General features: G+C 36.7%; 1 protein-coding gene across 3 annotated transcripts in view; it reads right to left on the bottom strand.

Moving 5' to 3' along the window:
- RAB23 (RAB23, member RAS oncogene family) overlaps positions 1-19,416 on the bottom strand; it is a 39,732-nt gene extending 20,316 nt beyond the window's left edge. The window contains exons 1-4 of one of the 3 annotated variants that reach the window (XM_037844327.1): positions 19,151-19,416; positions 12,930-13,019; positions 12,098-12,319; positions 10,626-10,711 (exon numbers count right to left, since the gene is read on the bottom strand). In XM_037844327.1, the coding sequence (XP_037700255.1) occupies positions 10,626-10,711; positions 12,098-12,252 (241 nt within the window). In that variant the 5' untranslated portion in view covers positions 12,253-12,319; positions 12,930-13,019; positions 19,151-19,416. Of the gene's footprint in view, positions 1-10,625; positions 10,712-12,097; positions 13,235-19,150 lie in introns of those variants that run through there. The other 2 variants (XM_037844325.1, XM_037844324.1) reach the window with 2 other exon arrangements.
- Positions 19,417-20,013: the final 597 nt, after the last annotated feature.

Raw genomic sequence — 20,013 nt, 5'->3', positions numbered from 1 at the left:
CCACAGACATAGGGGACTGGTGGTTTGATGGGTTGAGCCCTCTACCATAAGTTTTACCCTTGGGAAGACAGTTGCTGCAAAGGAGAGGCTAGGCCTCCCTATGGTTGTGTCAAAGAGCCTCCTCCCGAATGCCTCTTTGTTGCTCAGATGTGGCCCTCTCTCTCTGGCTAAGCCAACTTGAAAGGTGAAATCACTGCCCTCCCCCCTATGTGGGATCAGACACCCAGGGGAGTGAATCTCCCTGGCAACGTGGAATATGACTCCCGGGGAGGAATGCAGACCCGGCATCGTGGGACGGAGAACATCTTCTTGACCAAAAGGGGGATGTGAAAGGAAATGAAATAAGCTTCAGTGGCAGAGAGATTCCAGAAGGAGCCAAGAGGTCACTCTGGTGGCCACTCTTACGCACACTTTAGACAACCCTTTTTAGGTTCCAAAGAATTGGGGTAGCTGGTGGTGGATACCTGAAACTATCAAACTACAACCCAGAACCCATGAATCTCGAAGACAATTGTATAAAAATGTGGCTTATGAGGGTGACAATGGGATTGGGAAAGCCATAAGGACCACACTCCACTTTGTCTAGTTTATGGATGGATGAGTAGAAAAATAGGGGAAGGAAACAAACAGACAAAGGTACCCAGTGTTCTTTTTTACTTCAATTGCTCTTTTTCACTCTAATTATTATTCTTGTTATTTTTGTGTGTGTGCTAATGAAGGTGTCAGGGATTGATTTAGGTGATGAATGTACAACTATGTAATGATACTGTAAACAATCGAAAGTACGATTTGTTTTGTATGACTGCGTGGTATGTGAATATATCTCAGTAAAATGAAGATTAAAAAATAAAAAAAAAAGGAGTTGCTTTTTGATAGCTTCCTAAACTGTCTGTTCAACATACCAATTACTATAAATATTCTTAATTCAAAAATGATTTTAGATTGCTATCCATTCTTTTTCTTCCTTTGACTTCAAGTTCTCTGTTAGTACCAGTCATTTCTAGGAAAGTTAATGTTTTTAATTTCTCTGTTTTGCACTCAATTGGACAAATCTTGCACATCTGATGTCTAAAGGCAGTTAGTGTTTTCTACCTACTTTACCAAAAAAAACTTTTGTTTTCCACTGTTCAATCTTTTTTCCATACCACCTGTCAAAACAATTACACCACTGGAAAACTACTTCCTCATCATAGATTACAATAAACCAGTCCCAAATGAATCACTACTAATAGTTAACAATCTACCCAAGTTATTCACACTTTGGGATTACAGGGATCTGAATAAATTTTTGGTGTCGATGATAAGATCACCAACAGCAAATATTTAATCCTAATTAATAAGATCATTCAAAGAAAGTTACTATTTTTGAACGTAATTCAGAAAATATTCCCTAAAATGCGTAATCTGTAGAGAGTAATTCTATCCTCAAATCACTGAAAGAACCTATGAGATGTGCTCTTGATTTCTCCAAGTGTGGTCTCAGGACCAGCAGCCTCAGTATCACCTAGGAACTTGTAGAAATGAGGAAACTCAAAGCCACTACAGATTATTGAATCAGTGTGAATGTTAACAAGATTCTCAGAGGATTCATGTGTACATTAAACTTTAAGAAATAATGCTCTAGAGAACATGGCAAAAAATTTAACAAGGGCAAAGGCCAATCAAAAGCATTCCTACAGATATTTCTCTGGATTTAAAATGCTTGTCTCTTATTCTTTTTGAACTCTATATAATTTAAAGCACACAGTATTATTCAATGGACCAACCTATCCCAGTTTCCATGCTCACATAATTTCAAAATAAATAAACTTGAGACTTCGCACAATCTAATCCTGCTGCTTTCTTTCTTCTTCCATTTTTGAATTTATCATTTGGCTTATCCTTTTTGTCCATAGCTATTTCATTTCCAACATTTCATTTTCAATTAAGTTTGTGAAAGATGATAGCTTAAAAAAAAGGGGAGGGGGGTTTCCTTCTATGTTTGTTCATAAATTCAGATAACAGGTCTCAAGTCTATAACCTCATTTCCATATATTGCTAATCAGAAAAATTTGTCCCTCATAACCAAAATCACAGTCAAAAACTATAATGAAATATCTATTTTATGTTGTATGTAGCTTTCTGTACTAACTAAGCACTGATTTCCATAGTCTGGGTGAACTTTCTTAAGAGTTTTAGAGGAGTCACCTGGGAACCCAAAAGATTTCCTAATGTGATCTGTGTGTTCTGTTGTAAACTACTTATAAGATGGTCATGTTTCAACAAATCTCACTATACAATTAAAAGCCAGTGTTTCAAATCCATAATAATGCCTTTGAGCAACAGCTTTTGGTATAATAGGTCTCTTAAAGAAATTAAAATAAAATTTTTCCTTTTTAAACTTTAACTTTTTTATTTTTACTCATCTTGAATAATGTTTCTAGGGCTCAAATGAGTAAGCCATAATTTTATGAGGCATAGTATTTCTAGCCCTAAATCTCTATCTCAGTTAACTCATTCTTCTCAGCCTTTACCATCTCCTCCTAGTCTTTATCTCTATTTAATCACATTAGCATATGAATCTATACTAGTAGTGAATATTAGCTGGTAACTGAGGTTGCATCCTTTCCCTTCCCTTCCTAACACCTAAATTGTTCTTTAGGAAACTATATTTCCCCCAAGTATATAGCAGTCAAATAGTTCGGGTAGACTAAACCTACCCTCTCCTCTTGGGGAGAGATCCTGAGTGGTCCAAGCCAATAAGGGTAACAGCATGCCTCTGAAGACCTCATGTCAAGTGCAGTCTAATCAGAGAGAAGCTCAGGACTTTTGACGCACTGTTGTGGGAAGTAGCCCTCTCTCCCTATGGATGTGAACAAAGCATGTAGCTTCCATTGCTGAGGCAGCAATCTTGCAACCTATGAGGAAAGAGGAAAATCAGCAAGAGGAAGAACCCCACACAGTGAGGAAAGCAGGGCCAGAAGAATCAATGAGGTTACAGCCTGAACAAACCACAACTGCAAGTATGCTAATCCAGTCTTTTCTATCAAGCAAGTCAAAAACCTTTCTAGTTTAAACCAGTTGTAGCTGCTTTTCTGTTAATAGCGTACAAAAGTATTCTGATAGAACCTCAAAGGAAAACATAAAGGAAGGTTCAATTTGCCATTTCTCAAACGTATGTACAACTACCACTGTTTGTTCCTTGATTTAAACTGTGTTGCGATCAATGCTTTTTCTTACAATTTAGAAAAAGGAGAAGGTGAAACCAAAGATCCTCCAAGCCATTTTAAAATAGTTGGCTAAAAAAAGTCAATTAGATTGTGACAATGTTTAACTTTACCCAAGCCCTGTGTTTCTGGAAAACAGCAAAGTTTAAGAAGTGGCCCACTCATCTTTTGTCTTCCTGAAATAGCTTACTACAAAGAACCAGCCTTCCCATATGACTTAGACAAGACTCACAGATGCCCCCTTGTATACCTATCACAAGGCCGGATACAGACCCTCTACATTTCTATTCTTTGCCTCATAAATGATTCACTGAACTACTTGTCCCCACTGATCATCAGAACAAAATTCTTGTTAGCCAAACTTTGGATATGCTTCTCTCCTTCCTCCAGGCCCCTGAACTTTAAGGGTGCCACCCAGAAAATAGGCTGCTTCAGCATATAACATTCTCTGATCTAGCATCAGATTGTGCCACACTTTCATCCCACTTCCCTACATTAAGTTCTTTTCCTCTCTATAAAAAGGAAAAAAATAACCGTTTTTGCCTAACTCCTGAGATGCCTGCCGATCCTATGGTCGAACGGTCTCCCTACTGCAATAGCCCCCTCTCCTTCTCTTGCAATAGTCCCTTTCCTCCTTACAATAATCCTTTTGAATAAAGGCTCTCCTTACGATGTCCAGATTTTTTATTTGACAATTAAGATAAACTTTTAAACAGACACCTATTTATATGCTTAAGACCACTTAAAGTTAAATGTTAAATATGGGGAAGCAAAGCTGCTTAAAGCCTTTTAGTCCAGAAGAAACAGTGTGGAAAGCAATTTAAACATCACGCATAGTAAATTAAGATGTAAATACTGATAATTATGGGCTCTCTTCATAGTTTCAGGCAAAGAATGGCTTTTGTAGACATATTAAAGAGAAGCGGTATGATTTGTGGAGACCTAAAAAGTACTAAACTATAATAAGGAGTATACAACAAACTATAAAAGTCAGATAAAATTTAAATGGTAACCAAAACTATAAATAAAACTCCTAGGAGAAAACATAGGGAAACAGCTTCATGACCTTGTGTTAAGCAATGGTTTCTTAGGCTTTACATTAAAAGCACAAGCAACAAAAGAAAAAAGATAAATAGGACTCCAGCAAATTTACAACTTTTGTGCTTCAAGGGACTTCATCATGAAAGTAAAAAGACAACCTACAGAATGAAAGAAAAGTATTTGGACACCATATATCTGATAAGGGTTTAACATACAGAATATATAAAGAAATCCTGTAACTCAACAACAAAAAGACAAACAACCCAATTGAAAAATATGCCAAAGACTTGAACAGACATTTCTCCAAAGAAGGTATACAAATGGCCAATAAGGACATGAAAAGATGCTCAACATCATTAGCCATTTGGGAAATACAAATCAAAACCACAAAAAAGACACCATTTCACACCCACCAAAATGACTTATTATTTAAAAAAAAAACAAAAACAAAAACAAAACAGAAAATAAGTGTTGGAGAGGATGTGGAGAAATAGGAATTCTCATACATTATTAGTGGGAATGTAATATGGTACAGCCACTGTGGAAATCAGTTTGGTAGTTCTTCAAAAAGTTAAGTATAGAATTATCATGACTCAAAATCCCACTTCTAGGGTGACTGAAAGCAGGGACTCAAACAGATTTTGCACACTGATGGTCACAGCAGCAATATTATTCACAATTGTCAAAAGGTGGAAGCAACTCAAGTGGCCATCAACAAATGAAGAGATAAACAAAATATGATATGTACATAGGAATATTCAGCTATAAAAAGGAATGAAGTTCTAATGCATGAATGAATCTTGAAGACATCATGTTGAGTGAAATAAGTCAGACACAAAAGGACAAATATTGTATGATCTCACTTATATGAAATAAACAGAATATGCAAATTTATAAAGCCAGAAACTAGAATATAGGTTACCAGGGGACAGGTGGGAGTGAAGAATGGGGAGTCAATGCCTTAACTGATAAGGAGTTTCTGTTTGGGGTGATGGAAAAGTTTTGGCATTGGGTGATGGTGATGGCGATAACTTTTGAATGTAATTAACATCAATGAATTTTATATTTGAGAGTGGATAAAATGGGAAATTTTAGTTAATATGTAAGTTATCAGAAAAAAAAATCCATAGACCTGTACAACAGAGTCAAGCCCAATGTAAACTTGGGCTATAGTTAATAGTATAATTATTATAATAATGTTTTATCAATCGTAAAAAAGATACCACCCCAATGCAAAAGGCTAATAATAGAAAAACTGTGTCTCATAGAGAGGAGGCTCATAGAAACTAGGTTACTTTCTGCATATTTCTGTAAACCTACAACTACCCAATAAAAAAAAAGAAATTATATGGTAATAATGTTGACCATAACCTTGAGTAAAGGTAAAACTTGTAGAAAGCATTAACAATACTTGAATTACAATGGAAAATTAAAATATTTTTAGCTGCTGCATTTTTTTTTAATAAGGAACGTAAATGATTTACCAAGCTATATGTTTTCAACATTTTCTCCTTTTTATTTATTCACAAATGAAATCACTTTTTTACCAGTTATCTTTTTTTTTAAATTAAACTTTGTATTTCAAGATAATTGTAGATTCACACAGTTTTGCCTTTGAAATTATAGGTCCATTATGGCAAATATATTTTCTACAAATAACCATACTGGTTAAAAAGACTGTTTTATCAAATTGTCAAAAGCTTAAAAAGAAATAGCCTAACCTATTTTTTTCCGACAAAAATAACATATTTCCTGCAGAGAATTTTAAAGGCAGAGCTAGGTAAAAAGAGAGTAATGAAAATCACATGTAATCCTACTAATTTTTGGTTTTCTCCCCCTTAGGTTTTTTGTTTGTTTTGTTTTTTCCTGTATGTGTGTGGGTGGGGGGGATAATAACACCATTAAAATATACAAACAACCTTTACTCAAGAATAAAACTGTACATTTAGGAATTGTTAAGCAATAGTGTCAATGTTGATAAAATTCATAATTTGATAAAAAATACCATCTACTCTAAGAAGAGCTTGTAGTAAGAATATAACTTTCAGTCTCATACCATGATACGGGTATTCCAGATCCAAACTGACATCTAGGCCCAGAAGAGAATGATATACAAAGCTACTGTGGATGATAAGCCTTTAAAGACACAGTAAATAAAGCAAGCAGTAAGCAGAGTAGTATTATGGGGATGACACTTGAGAAGTGTACCATTCTTAATTTGTCAAGGAATCAAAATGTTTTCTTAGAGCAGACAGTGGAAGTTAAGTTTGCTTGGTAACAATTTGGAAAGACAACTTCTTTGGTCACTGTTATGCTAGTGCAATTATGTTTTTATTAGACCTCAGTTGCTATTATTATAATGATATAATAGAAATATAATAACATAATATATAAATATAATATAAAAATATAATGAAAAGTGGAAAAAAACAAGATATATATAATCAAAAGCTGCTCGAATATACCCTATTTCTAAAGTATGTATTTATTTATATAATAGGTATAAATTTGCAAAGATGCTAGGGTTGCAAGCTACTTAAAAAAAAATCAGTGGTAAATCCCATCTAAAAGTAGAAAAGTTTCGTTTATATGAATCTGTTCCCAAAAATTTATTAACATTGTCAAGTGGAACTTTCATATACAGGTTTCTTCAAAAGAAGCCTATTTTAATATACCTATTCTATTTTCTAGTACTGCTTCTTAGATAACCCAGGACACATATACATACACTACCTTTTCAAGTAGCATAAAGTGACAAACCAAAGAATTTAAGATTTCCATAAAGAAATCAGAAAACTTACTTTGCATATAATTATTATTTCATTTTATTAAAGCAGCATCTTCTAAGGTAGGTTTAAAGAAACTCTGAACAAATAATTGATTACAATTTCTGTATTATCTGGTCTTCCAGACGGTTTAGCCCACTTTCACTCTATTTACTAAGATAAAGTGTATTTTAAGCTGTTGGTACCAAATAGTGGATTTTAAAAGAGAAACAGAGAAAGAGAGAGATTTAAGATTTGAAAACAGCATTATCTCTAGGGAAATTTCTCAGTTATATTTCCAAGAAATGTTAATAAATGAAAATGAACACAAGTCAAGATAAAGAGACTTACAATGATTATTATGTGCCTAGAACATAAGAGACACTCAATACTCAATATACATTTGCTAACTAAAATTTCAAATCCTGAGAAGTAGGCATAGGGGCATCCTACCTCTCTTGGGGCTTCCAGCCCAGAGAACAAATAACTTTAAATGAAATAATTTATATTTATAAATGTATACTATACCGTTTTCACATGTAACTTAAGGTTAAAGAATAAAGTTGAGACATCTGATAAGTAAGTTGAGGTTGAGGAATGTACCCAATAGAATTTTACTTAAACAAAAACAAAAATGATACTGCCTCCTAAGGTAACTAAATTCACTGTCACCTACAGGTACTATGCAAAGTGCATGGAGGCAAAGACAAAAAAAAAACCCAACAACCAAATAAGCCAGAATCTGAAGGAACTCACAGTCTGTTAGGGAAGATACATAAATACGATACAGTGCAATAAAGATAATGAAGTGGATCAAAAGAAAGTGATTAACTTTTTCAAGAATGAGCATCAGAGAAGTTTCTCTGAGTTTCACAGCAAAGATTTCTGAGTTAAGTAGTAGATCAATAGGCAGACCAGTAGAACAAGAGAGCTTTCCAAACATGGTATATATGGGAAAGAAATAGTTTAGGGATTTCTCAAGGGTAAAGAGCAGTAGGAGATAAGGCTATATAGACAAGGAGGAACACAAATGCAAAACCCGTGTATGCCAGGCTAGAATGCTTGAACTTCCTCTGGCAAGAGAAAACTTACTAAAGGGTTTTAACCAAGGAAGGAACATTTTCAGGTTTTGGGGTTTTAAGAGTGGTCTACAGAGCAGCCGCAGCAGCATCACCTGGGAACTTGGAACTGCAGAATACCAGGTCCTATCCTAACCTACTAAAAATCAGAAGCAGCAATTTTAACAAGATGTCTAACTGAGTTATGTACAGTTAAAGGTTTGAGAAGTGCTTGAGAACAAAGCATCTCAAGGAGGAAGAAGTGGTTAGCTGTGGCAAATGTGTTGAGAGATCAAGTAAGATTAGGCGACAAAATTGGCAAGTTAGAGGTGCCTGGTGACCGAGATGAGAGCAGTGTCCATGGAGTGGTGAGGAATAAAAATCCTGAACAGAATGGTCTAAGGAGAGAATGAGAAGTGTGGCAGAGGAGACAGTATTTATAACCAAGTCCTGAAGTTCTGCTATGAAAAGAAGCAGAGCAATAGAGCAGTACTGGATATAAGGGAAGGAAGACTTCTTTTTTTTTAACATGGGAATTTTAAGGCACATTTCTTTGCCTACAGGAATTATCAGTATGGAGGGAATAACTGATTGTGCAAAGAAAAAGTAGGTAAATGCTGAGCAAAGCCCAAGTAGTGGAGGGGCTAGCCTTGGTTAAGAATGAAGACAGTTTATCCTTGACCAAAATGGAAAGCAAGTAATATAGGTACAGATTTAGTTGATTTAGCGGTGAGAAGGATGAAATAGTTTTCATGTGATTGCATCTATTTTCTCAAAGAAGAATGAAGCAAAGAAATCAGCTAAGAGTGGGGAGGAGAAAGGTATATTGAAGGTTAAGTAGAGAGGAGATGATATAAAACAGCTCTTTTGGAAAACAGCAAATATAGCAGGATCATCTGGCAGTACTGAGTATTCACTGAAGTTACATGATCATAACTTCAAAGTTTATTCAGAATAGTTCTGTATGACATTCTCTAACAAGGTTCAGGTGGTTGGCTACAGACATAGAATAGGTAAACAACTGGGTTTCATAAGGTTAGGCATATTGCTGAGCAAGTACTATGCAAGAGTGCAGGGCAGGGAATTAGAGTCATTTGCAAGGAAATGTTTACAGGGCTGGAAAAAGAAATCTAAGTTGAGGAAATAAAGAAGTAAGGCCATGCAGAAGGTTGTAGTAAAAAATGTGGCAAGGTCAAAAGATCTCAGTGCATTCAAGGGTGGTTAGAGCATGAGTATTAAAAAGTAAGTAAGGTGGAGTCAAAGGAAGTAGTGGTCAGAGAGTAGAAGACTACCTGAGATTTTAGAGGCAGTGAAAAGACTGTTGGGCCTTGAGATGGACAAAGAAATGAGCAACCAGGTTGAACTTGCAAAAAGGAATCTGAACAATCGTGGAGAAGAAAAATGAACCAGATACCAAGATTCAATGAAGGAAGGAGGCAAGAAAAAAAGAAAAAAGATGGACCATGGCAACCCAGGGGAAGCTGGTGGGAGATGAAAGTTTCATGACTTGGGCTTTCAAAGTACTGAAGTTTCTGAAGGAAGAAGGAAGAGGAATGGTTTAGAAGCAGCAGTGAAAAACAAAGCAGACACTCCCTGCCCAACAATCTTCAGTTCTTGAAGAATGTGAGCATGTGGGTGTGTCGGTAAAAAGAGAACCTCCACTTGAGGGGGCTTCAGGGGAAGCAATGTCTTTAGGAACCAATTAAGTTTTAGCTACAGCAAGAAAGTAAAAGGTTTAGAGAACGGGGGGATGCCAGAGAGGGGACAATCTGTGTGTCCACTGTGCTTTTATGGATCCCACAGCATTATGGAAAATGTGAGTATTAAATACTTGTTGATATGAATTATCAGATAATATTTATTTGGCATATGGGCTAGAAATGCTACATGATATTAAATCAAGCTTTAAGTTATTTTGCTCTCTCATTAGTCACCATTGTTAGAGAGTTACAGAAACACTGAAAATTGTAAATTCTAAAAGAAAAGCACAAGATTTTACAGGAAAATGTTAACAGAAACTTTAAGTTCCACTTAGAAATTCAAGCTTGTCTTGAGAAATTTAACCCCGTATTTTAGAGCCTTAAATTCTATAGTTGTGGTTCTTTCTCACATGTATCTCCAACTCCCCTGAACTCCTATAGCACTGAAAAGGCTTTACCCATGTGACTTCATGCGATATAATAAAACATCAGCTTACTTGCAGGGCTTTACTCTGTCACATGTTACTGTTCACTCTGAATATATAGTCATTTCCTTGGGGATAACATGTGGCCAGAGTAGGCATTTATCAGATTAGATTCTGATTTATCAGGTCTGGGAATACCTATGTGAGTCATGTAATTCTAAGGCAGAGACAAACTGTTTATGCTACAAAGTATTATTTACCACTCAACAAGATCTTCAGAAAAATAATGACCTGCAGTTTTTAAAAGTATTTTGAAATTATTTTAACTATTCTTAAATAGAAACTCTTACATTAGAAGCAAAGAAAGTAAATTGTTTGGCCGAAAGAACACGCTTAATAAAAAAATAAATAAATAAATCCCACAATTTACCTCGATAGTAGGCCTTTGTTATTGCATCAAATTCCTCTTGACCTGCTGTATCCCATAACATTAGTCTAACATCTTCATCATTTATTCTGAAACAAGAGATGAATTTATTTCACATGTGAAGGAAAATGTATTTAGTAATATAGCTTCATGTATATTTTTATTTTTCAAATCTGAAGATATTAAAAGTACTTTGTTGGTTTCACTCAGAAAAAGTCTGGATACTTTCAAATGTTGATACAATTATCAACAGTGAAAGTAAAGACATCCCCGAAAGCTATAACTTTACACACGTTTGGCATTTACCTGTCATGTTTTTTTTCTTCGTCAACAGTCACAGATAGTGGTGGTTCTAAGACTAGCAGTGTTGAAAAGGGGAAATTCCCTTAGGTCAGGGCTTGCTCTCCACTTGCTACACCATTCTAATGAGTTCTGGTGCCCTAGTGATAGAATAAGAAGGGAAAGAAGCAGCTTACCTGCTTGTTTGCCCTTTAACTCAAGAATATACCCTATTTTGTCTTATACCTAAAATATTAATTTGGCTTCAGGTAATAAATATTAAAAATATCATCAAGATATAAAATGAGTGTCCTTAAAATATACTCTACAGCAGGAAGAAAATACGGAAATACTGAAAAAAAAGAAGGTAACCGAGTACAGATTAGAAATTCAATAGTCTTTAAAAACAATGAACACAATTATCTTTGATGCTAATTCTGGGCCAGTAAGTTATATTTATTTAATGTTTCATATTTCTGTAATACCTTTTAGTTTTTCTTTTACAATTTAAAATGTACTTAAAAGTTCTAATGACTGATGATAAAAAAGTGTTACTTTAGTGTGTTTTAGAATCCAATGGGATTTCTTAAAGTAGAATTTCCTTTTCATAGGAGTATTTAATCCCCCTCAAATCTGTTTTTTCTTATTTCTTTAAAGTAAAAACAAATTATTAATTCTCTAACCTCTAGATAGTTTTGTCTAATTTGAGAGCAAGAGAGAAAGAGAGAGAGGACAAAGAGGAGAGAGAAAGATTCTAAACAAAAGAATCTCATAATATTATAATAGATGAAATTTTTTTCTGAGAAACAAGTACCTTTCCTTCCAAATAGAATAGGGAACAAAATCTCATTAGAATCACGCATCAGTTTGTGTTTGTGCAAGGCACCATTAGCAACTATAAAACAGACATAAGATTTAAAGGGGGGAGGTGTAGAAGAAAAATGGGGGAAAAATGAGAAAGGAAGATAAAAGTGATAAAAGGCAAAAAAAAATTTTTTTTTTAATTAAAAAAAAAAAAACAGAAAGGATTACACAGAGTAATGGGTAACTGAATACCCTCTACCAACTGTAACATGTGCCGTTGCCACTAGGTGCCTAACCTTGGGCTGCACTGTAATTAGTTACTAATATTCCAATGAAAGTCTTGGGACAATTGACAAATCAAAATTGAGGGGATAAAACGGCCGAGTACATACTGAATTTGTCGCTCCAAAAAATCAACTCCGATGGTTTTCTTATAGTCTTTTGTAAAAATGCCTTTGCAATATCGCTGAATCATACTTGATTTTCCAACTGCTCCATTCCCTACAACCACCATCTTGATGGCCACTTCCATATCTTCCTCCAACATTTTTAGAGTTGAAAAGGAGTTTCTGTACCAACTCTAATTCCAGGTGATTAGATCTTCTCTCTCAAATCTGTGGTTTAAAATGAAATTATTTTTTCATGACACAGAAATTGTACAAAATAAAATAAGCTATAATAATTAACAACCATGTGCTAGCATTGGACTCTAAGTTACAATGTTGTAGTGATCAGATTGCAATGATTCCTCTACAAATAATCTTATACCACACATACTTTCTTTAGTTTCAAACAAGTTATAGTTACTCGTATAATCAAAGTAATAGAATGGGTACTGTTTGCATTTTAGAGTGTAAAGAATAAAAAGTCCATTTCTTCATTAAATTACTAGTAAAGCTTCTGCCCACTTTTCTATTATAGTCCAGCTACCTTAACTGAAAATTCATCTACACAACCACTACACAAAATGATTCTGAAATGTGAAGAACATTCCTTTCTTTGTCCTTAATGTAATCTCAGCACTCATCCCTGATATTTCACAAATTTGCCTGATTTTAAGAATCATCTAAGACTGAGCACGGTGGGGGTACTAGTGAGGCCAATTCTGTGCAACACGAGATTCCTCTTTACTCTGAGATTTTCTCAGAGTTGCACTAAAGACTGAGGCTCTTTCCACTCAATCCTCCTTCTCTTCCTCTCTTCTTTCACAGGCATCAAACCGGCCTTGCAGTCTGAAGACTCCACCCTTTATCCTTCCAGGCATTTTCCCCAATAATTCTCTTGCACTTGTACTTCTGTCTTGGCATCTGCTTCCTGGAGGACCCAAACAAATTCATATAATCAGACAATTTTCAGGACCATCATCCTTAGCTAAAAGAATTGTCTAAGACACTAGAATTGTCTGGAAAACATAAAAAATTACTGATCCCTGGATCCCGTCCTGTGAGTAGGCTTTAAATGGTCTAGAGTACAACCTAAGCATCAAGTACCACTACCCTGCACAAAGGTTTGGTCTTCAGGGCACTTAGGATCAAATCTAAAATCCTTACAATTATCTGAACTTTGTATATCCAGTCTTATCTCACACCGACCTTCCTCTCCCTCACTGATTTCAGCCTCACAAGCCTCTGTTCGATTCCTAGAAAGCAACTTCCTTCTCTCTCCTTAAACAATTCTTCACCCCAGAAGATTGTAAAGTTAAAAAAAAAAAAAGCAACAACAAAAAAACTTTTTGCACTTCATCAATATCATCAGTAGAGATTATGTGGGGAAAACGGACTTTCACTCCACTGAGCAGTAATGAATGACCCTTACCTGGCCTTGCTGGAGTGGTGTCAGAGGAGGTCTATTAGAGTCAGGGGCAATGAGGCCACCTCCCCTAAATCCACCCCTTCCTTCCCCTGCAGCGTCAATGGAGACCACAGGAAAAGCAATAACTAAGTGCACCTTCCCTCTCCCTGCCAGGGTGGTACTGTTGAGGACCTAGTGGGGAGCTGGAACTCATACACCTGCCCTGCAGTAATAATGAGCCTCTCCCATTCTGAGTCTCAATGGAGAAAGAGTGGGAACCTGGCAGTAAGGAATAGTGCTCCCCACCCCCTTTCCCTGCTGGAGCATTGTCAAAGGAAGCCAGCTAAAAGAGAAAGGTTAAATGAGATCTAGAGAATCATAATATAATAGCCAAATGTCCAGATTTCTATTGAAAATCATTCAATATACCAAGAATGGAAAATCTCAACTTGGATGCAAAAGAAAACAGATGCCAACGAGTTGACAGAGATGTTAGAATTATCTAAAAAAGATTTTAAAGCAGCCATCATTAAATGCTTCCATGAGCAATTAGAGGCATGCTCAAAACAAATGAAAAGAATGTCTCAGCAAAGATATAGAAGATACAAAAATGAACCAATTTTAGAAAATGAAAATGACAATAGCCAAAATAAAAACTAAATGGTTGACTCAATAGTTGAATGGAGGGGACAATGAAAAAAAAACAGTGAACCTGAAGATAGAATAATAGAAATTACCCAACTTGAACAACAGAGAGAAAAAAGATCAAGCCTCAGGGCCCTGTGGAACTCAACAAAATATTCAACATTTGTGTCATCAGAATGGCAAGAGGAAAAAGGGTGGGGATGAAAAAGCATTTGAAAAATAATTTCCCAAATTTGGCAATAACCACCATAAAAACTACATAAACCTGTAGATTCAAGAAGCTAAGCAAATCCCAAACAAGATCTATGCCAAGTCACACCACAGTAAAACTTCTAAATACTGAAGACAAATTAAAAATCCTGAAAGCAGCCAGAGGAAAAGGATGCATTACCTATAGGGAAAAAAATAACTTGAATGACGGCAAATTTCTTATCAGAAACCATGGTGGCCATAAGGGGGGCACATAATTTTTCAAGTGTTGAAAGAAATAAACTGGCAACTCAGAATTTTATATATCCAATGGAAATACTCCTAAAGAACAAAGAAGATACCAAGACAATTTCAGATGAGGGAAATTAAGGGAATTTAATGCCAGCAGACCTAGGCTAAAAGAACTAAAGGAAAATTTTTAAACAGACAGGAAATAATTTTTAAAATATAAAATAAAAAAAGAAGAATTCTGAAATATCAGAACAGGAAAAAAGAACATGGTAAGAACAAAAACTTGGGTAAATACAATAGGCTTTCCTTCTCCTCAAGTATTCTAAATTATGTTTGACAGTTGAAACAAAAAAATATAATAATGTCCAATGTGGTTTTCAATGTATGTTGAGCAAATGAAATTTTAAAACATTCAAATAAATCACAGGCAGGCAGGAAAAAGAAAACAGAGAAATGATAACCAAAGAGAACAAACAGAAACAAAAAATAAAATGGAAGATGTAAGCCTTAACATATCATAATTACATTAAGTTTAAATTGCCTAACTATGCCAACTAAGAGGCAGGGATTGGCAGAATGGATTTTTCTAATAAATGACCCAACTATATGCTGTCCATAAGAAACCCACTTCAAATATAATGACATATGCAAATTGAAAGTAAAATTGTGGAAAATGTAAAATGATGGAAAACAATATACCATGAAAACATTAATCAAAAAAGCAAAGATGCCATGGTGGTTTGGAGCTGTATGTACCCCAGAAAAAACATTCTTAAACTTAATCCATTCCTGTATGTGTGAACCCATTTTAAGTAGGACTTTTTAATGAGGTTACTTCAGTTAAGGTGTGACCCACCTCAATCAGGATGGGTCTTAATCCTATTATCAGAATCATTTATAAGCAGAATAAAATTCATACAGATAGAGAGAGAAAGGCACAGGAAGCAAGAAGCTGAAGGTAAACAGAACCTGGCAGAAAACAGAAAGGCCAGGAGTGGTCGCCATGTGCTTTGCCTCGTGACAGAGGAGCCCAGGAACCAAGGATCACTGGCAGCCAGCCCCAGAACACCAGTCTTCGGGAAGAAAGCATCGCCTTGATGATGCCTTGATTTGGACTTTCTCTTAGCCTCAAAACCATGAGCTAATAAATTCCCATTGTTTAAACCAACCCACTGCATGGTATTTGCTTGAGCAGTTCAGGAAACTAAAACAGATTTCTATATTGACATGAGATAAAATAAACTTCAGAGTAAAGAAAATTACCAGAGGCTGAGAGGTATCTTACATATTGATAGGAGAATAATCCATCAAAAAGACTTAGCAATCCTAAATGCATATGCATTAAAAAAAAAAATAAAGGTGTGAAATGTGAAGCAAAAACTGATAGGCATGAAAGGAGAAACAGACAAATCCAGAATTATAGTTGGAGACTTCCATACCCCTCTCTCAAAAAGTCACCGAACTATGCAGAAAATCAGCAAGGATATGGAAGAACTCAACAAAACCATCAAACAACAGAATCTAATTGACATTTACAGAACAGTCATCACAACAAAAGCAGAACACACATTCTTTTCAAGCATCCACCAAACATATACCAAAATATACATATTTGAGGCAGAAAAACAGAACTCAACAGATTTAAAAGACCTGAAATCATACCAAGTGTGTTCTCTTCACCACAATGAATCAAACTACAAATCAGTAACACAAAGGTAACAGGAACATCTCTAAATATTTGGGAACTAAAAACACTCTTCTAAACAATCTGTGGGTCAAACAAGTCTCAAGAGAAATAAAAAAAGAATTGAATGGAAATGAAAATACAACATATCAAAATTTGTAAGATATAGCTAAAACAGTGCTGAGAGGGAAAACTTATAGCACTAAATGCTTACCTTAGTAAAGAGGAAGTTTCAAATCAATAATCTAAGCTCTCACCTCAAGAAACTAGAAAAAGAGTAAAATAAACCCAAACAAGCAAAAGCAAGGTAATGAGAACAGAAATCAATGAACCTAGAAACAGAAAAACAGAGAAAATTAAAACAAAAAATTGGTTCTTTGAAAAGATCAATAAAATTGACAAACCTCTAGCAAGACTAACAAAGCAAAAGAGAGGTCACAAATTACCAATATCAGGAATGAAATGGAATGTCACTGTAGACTCAGAAAGATAATACCACAAACAACACTATACATGTAATTTGACAACTGAGATGAAATGGACCAATTATTCAAAAAGCACAAACTACCACAACCCACCCAAAGTGAAAGAGACAATTTGAATAGCCCTGTAGCTATTAAGGAAATTGAATTTGCAATTTAAAAACAAAAGAAAATCTCCAGGCCCAGATGGTTTCACTGGAGAATTTTACCAAATGTTTAAAGAAGTATTAACACCAATGCTATACAATCTCTTCCAAGAAGAAACACTTCCCAACTTATTTTATGAAGCTAGTATTACCTTGATACCCAAACAACACAAAGACAGTACAAAAAAGAAAACTATAAACAAAAATCACCCATGAAGATGGATGCAAATATCCTCAACATATAGGTAAATCAAATCCAACAATATAGAAAAAGAATAATATACCACAACCAATTGGGGTTTACCCTGGGACTGCAAGACTGGTTCAATACTCAACCAATGTAATCCACCGTATTAATCATCTAAAGAAGAAAAACTTATAGATTGATATGCGTATCAACTGATGCAGAGAAAGCATTTGACAAAAGTCAACACCTATTTGTGATAAAACTCTCAGGAAGCTAGGAATAAAAGGGAACTTCTTCAACCTGATAAAAAGCCTACAAAGAAAAAAAATAAAAATAAATTAAAAAAAAAACACCTACAGCTAATATTATACTGAATGTTGAAAGACTGAATGTGTTCCCCCTTAGTTTGGGAACAAGGTAAGGATATCCACTTTCACTAATACTATTTAACATCAGTCATGAAGTTCTAGTCAATGCAATAAGGCAAGAAAAAGAAATAAAAAGCTTTCATATTAAAGAAAAAGAAATAAAACTGTCTCTACAGACAGATAACATGACTGTCTGTGGAAAATCCCAAGGAATCTATCAAAAAAAAATCCTAGAACTAATAAGCTAATTTGGCAAAATTGCTAAAGGATACAAAGTTGCACAACCCTCAACTGTTTTTCTACACACTAACAATGTACTATTTGAAACTGAAATTTTTTAAAATGACATTTATAATAGCTCCAGAAAGTTTAAATACTTAGGCATAGAGCTAACAAAACATGTACTAGATCTCTAAGCTGAAAATTACATAACTATAAAGGGATAACAGGAGGGAGTTTTTTTAAGGATGACAGAACTGTTCTATATCCAAATTATAGGAGTGGTTACATGAATCTAAAGTCATAGAACAGCACACCCCCAAAAAAGGCCAATTTTACCAAATGATAAATTTAAGGGAAGAAACAAAAAGTGGAATCAGATTTTAACACAGGCAGTCATGTTTCTTAGCCACTACTACATACTATATCAAAACAATTAAATTCTTAGAAAATAAGCATAATTCTGAGTAAAGTAAAAACCCAGACAGTAGTACTTTATACAAACACTCTTTTCCCCAAATTCAATCTTTAAATTTTTGCCAACTAATGTAGTCTAATAAACTACAGAAGAAAGAGTTAACTCATTAAATAAAGGGTTTTTTTTTTTTTTTTTTCAAAATAGCTTACATTTAAGTACAGATATATTTATAAAAATACTGAAAAACTTCTTAGGTTCAATGAAGTCACCTAGCAGATGTTAGGATTTAAATAAAACCTAAAGAAGTTAACGTCCCTTTTCAGATGCTACTGCTACTTCACCAGATCCTGATAGTGAAGTTAGTACTTTCCCACAGTCTCGGGGTCTTATTCTTGGGAGTTACCGATGGTTCCTCTCATCTTCGAGTAAAGTAATTCCGTGGCAGCCAGTGTCAATGAAATAGTGCAGTTTGGCTCATTCATATTCTAGCCGTCTCCGAGCTAAAAACTAGGGAAGGGTGGTGGGGCCGCGGTAAGAAGGCAGCCCCATCGCGGGGAGGAGTGGGGTCTAAAAGCCAAGTTAGAGCTTGGAATCCCACTTCCCCATCAAACCTAACCTGGGCCCTTAACGCCCCTTGCCTGTGTCCCCCATTTGAGGCTGGGGGAACGCAAGCAGCCGAGAGCTCGGCCAGGTTTGGGCAGCAGTGCCGTGGCCCCACCCTCGCTTACTAGGCAATTCCAAGGACTGACACACACGGAGACCCGACCGCGGCGACCTGAGAGGGGGCGTCGGGCCAGGCGCTGTAGCCCACCTCGTCCAGCCGGAACTCGGGCACCACGCTCCGAGGTGGGGGAGGGGATGTTGGGCAGCCAAGGCCGGGGGATGGGAGCCCGGGCCGGAAGCCCCCGACCCCCTCACCATCCCCGCCCCGACCCCTCAGTGAGGCACATCCTGGGACTCCGGGGTGAAAGGGTCCTCCCGAGCGGAGCCGGAGGTTCCTTCAGCCCCTAGAGGAGGGCGAGTGAGTGCAGTGCCGCTGTCCCGGAGCGCTGGGCGCTACTCACCGTTCCCCGCCTGCCGCAGACCAGCCTCCGGGTGCGACCGGCTCCTCCTGGTCGCGGCGCAACCGCTGCCTCTACCACCGTCGCCGCCTCCTCTTCCCAGCGCGCCAACTCCCCGGGCGGGGCCGCCCGACTAGCTCGCGCCCTTTCTCGTTCTTCTAAGAATGATTATGATTTTTTAACAAACTTTATTGGTAGCCAGGACTAAGAACAGGCGGCTCAGCAGCTTCTGCGAGGGTGGCGGGGCGCGGGAGACTCCTATCCCCGCATCGATGGATCCACCGCGCTGCAGAGCATGCGCCGGATCCCGACATCGTCGGCGCATGCTCTACACCAGCCCGGTGCCCCACCCCGCCTCTTTTCTGGCTCGTCGCGTTGAGGGCGGTTGCTCCCGGTTCCCGGCAAACTCCTAGAGAACCTCGGTCCGCAGTGAAAAGACCAGAGGCGAACGGGAGCTCCTAGATGAGGGATTCTAGAAAGGAGAAATTGACTGGAGAAGTCCTGCGTAAGTTTCGTCCACAGGGTTATCAGACTTCCAGAAGCCTCAGAGGAGTTTCTCCGCTTCGCACACACACCTTTTTTCCTTTCCAGAAAGACACTAAAGTAGCGGAGTGAGGGAAAGTGTGGCGCAAAGTCGAAAATGTGTACAAATCCCGCACGTAGAAGCCTGAGATTGTTAATAATTCAGAGAACCAAACCAAGAATCAAAAGATCCAACCCAAAACAATTTGAACTTTGCTTTAGTTATTTGTATCTTTCCAAATGAAATAGGAATAAAGATGGAAAATATCAGGTGTTGGCAGAGGATGTAGAGTAACCGAATTCTCCTACACTGCTGCTGGAAAATAAATTGGTATAACTCCTTT

The sequence above is a fragment of the Choloepus didactylus genome, chromosome 7 (assembly GCF_015220235.1).
Source record: "Choloepus didactylus isolate mChoDid1 chromosome 7, mChoDid1.pri, whole genome shotgun sequence".
Classification (NCBI taxonomy): Eukaryota; Metazoa; Chordata; class Mammalia; order Pilosa; family Megalonychidae; genus Choloepus; species Choloepus didactylus.
This window is presented reverse-complemented; position numbering and strand designations above follow the sequence as displayed.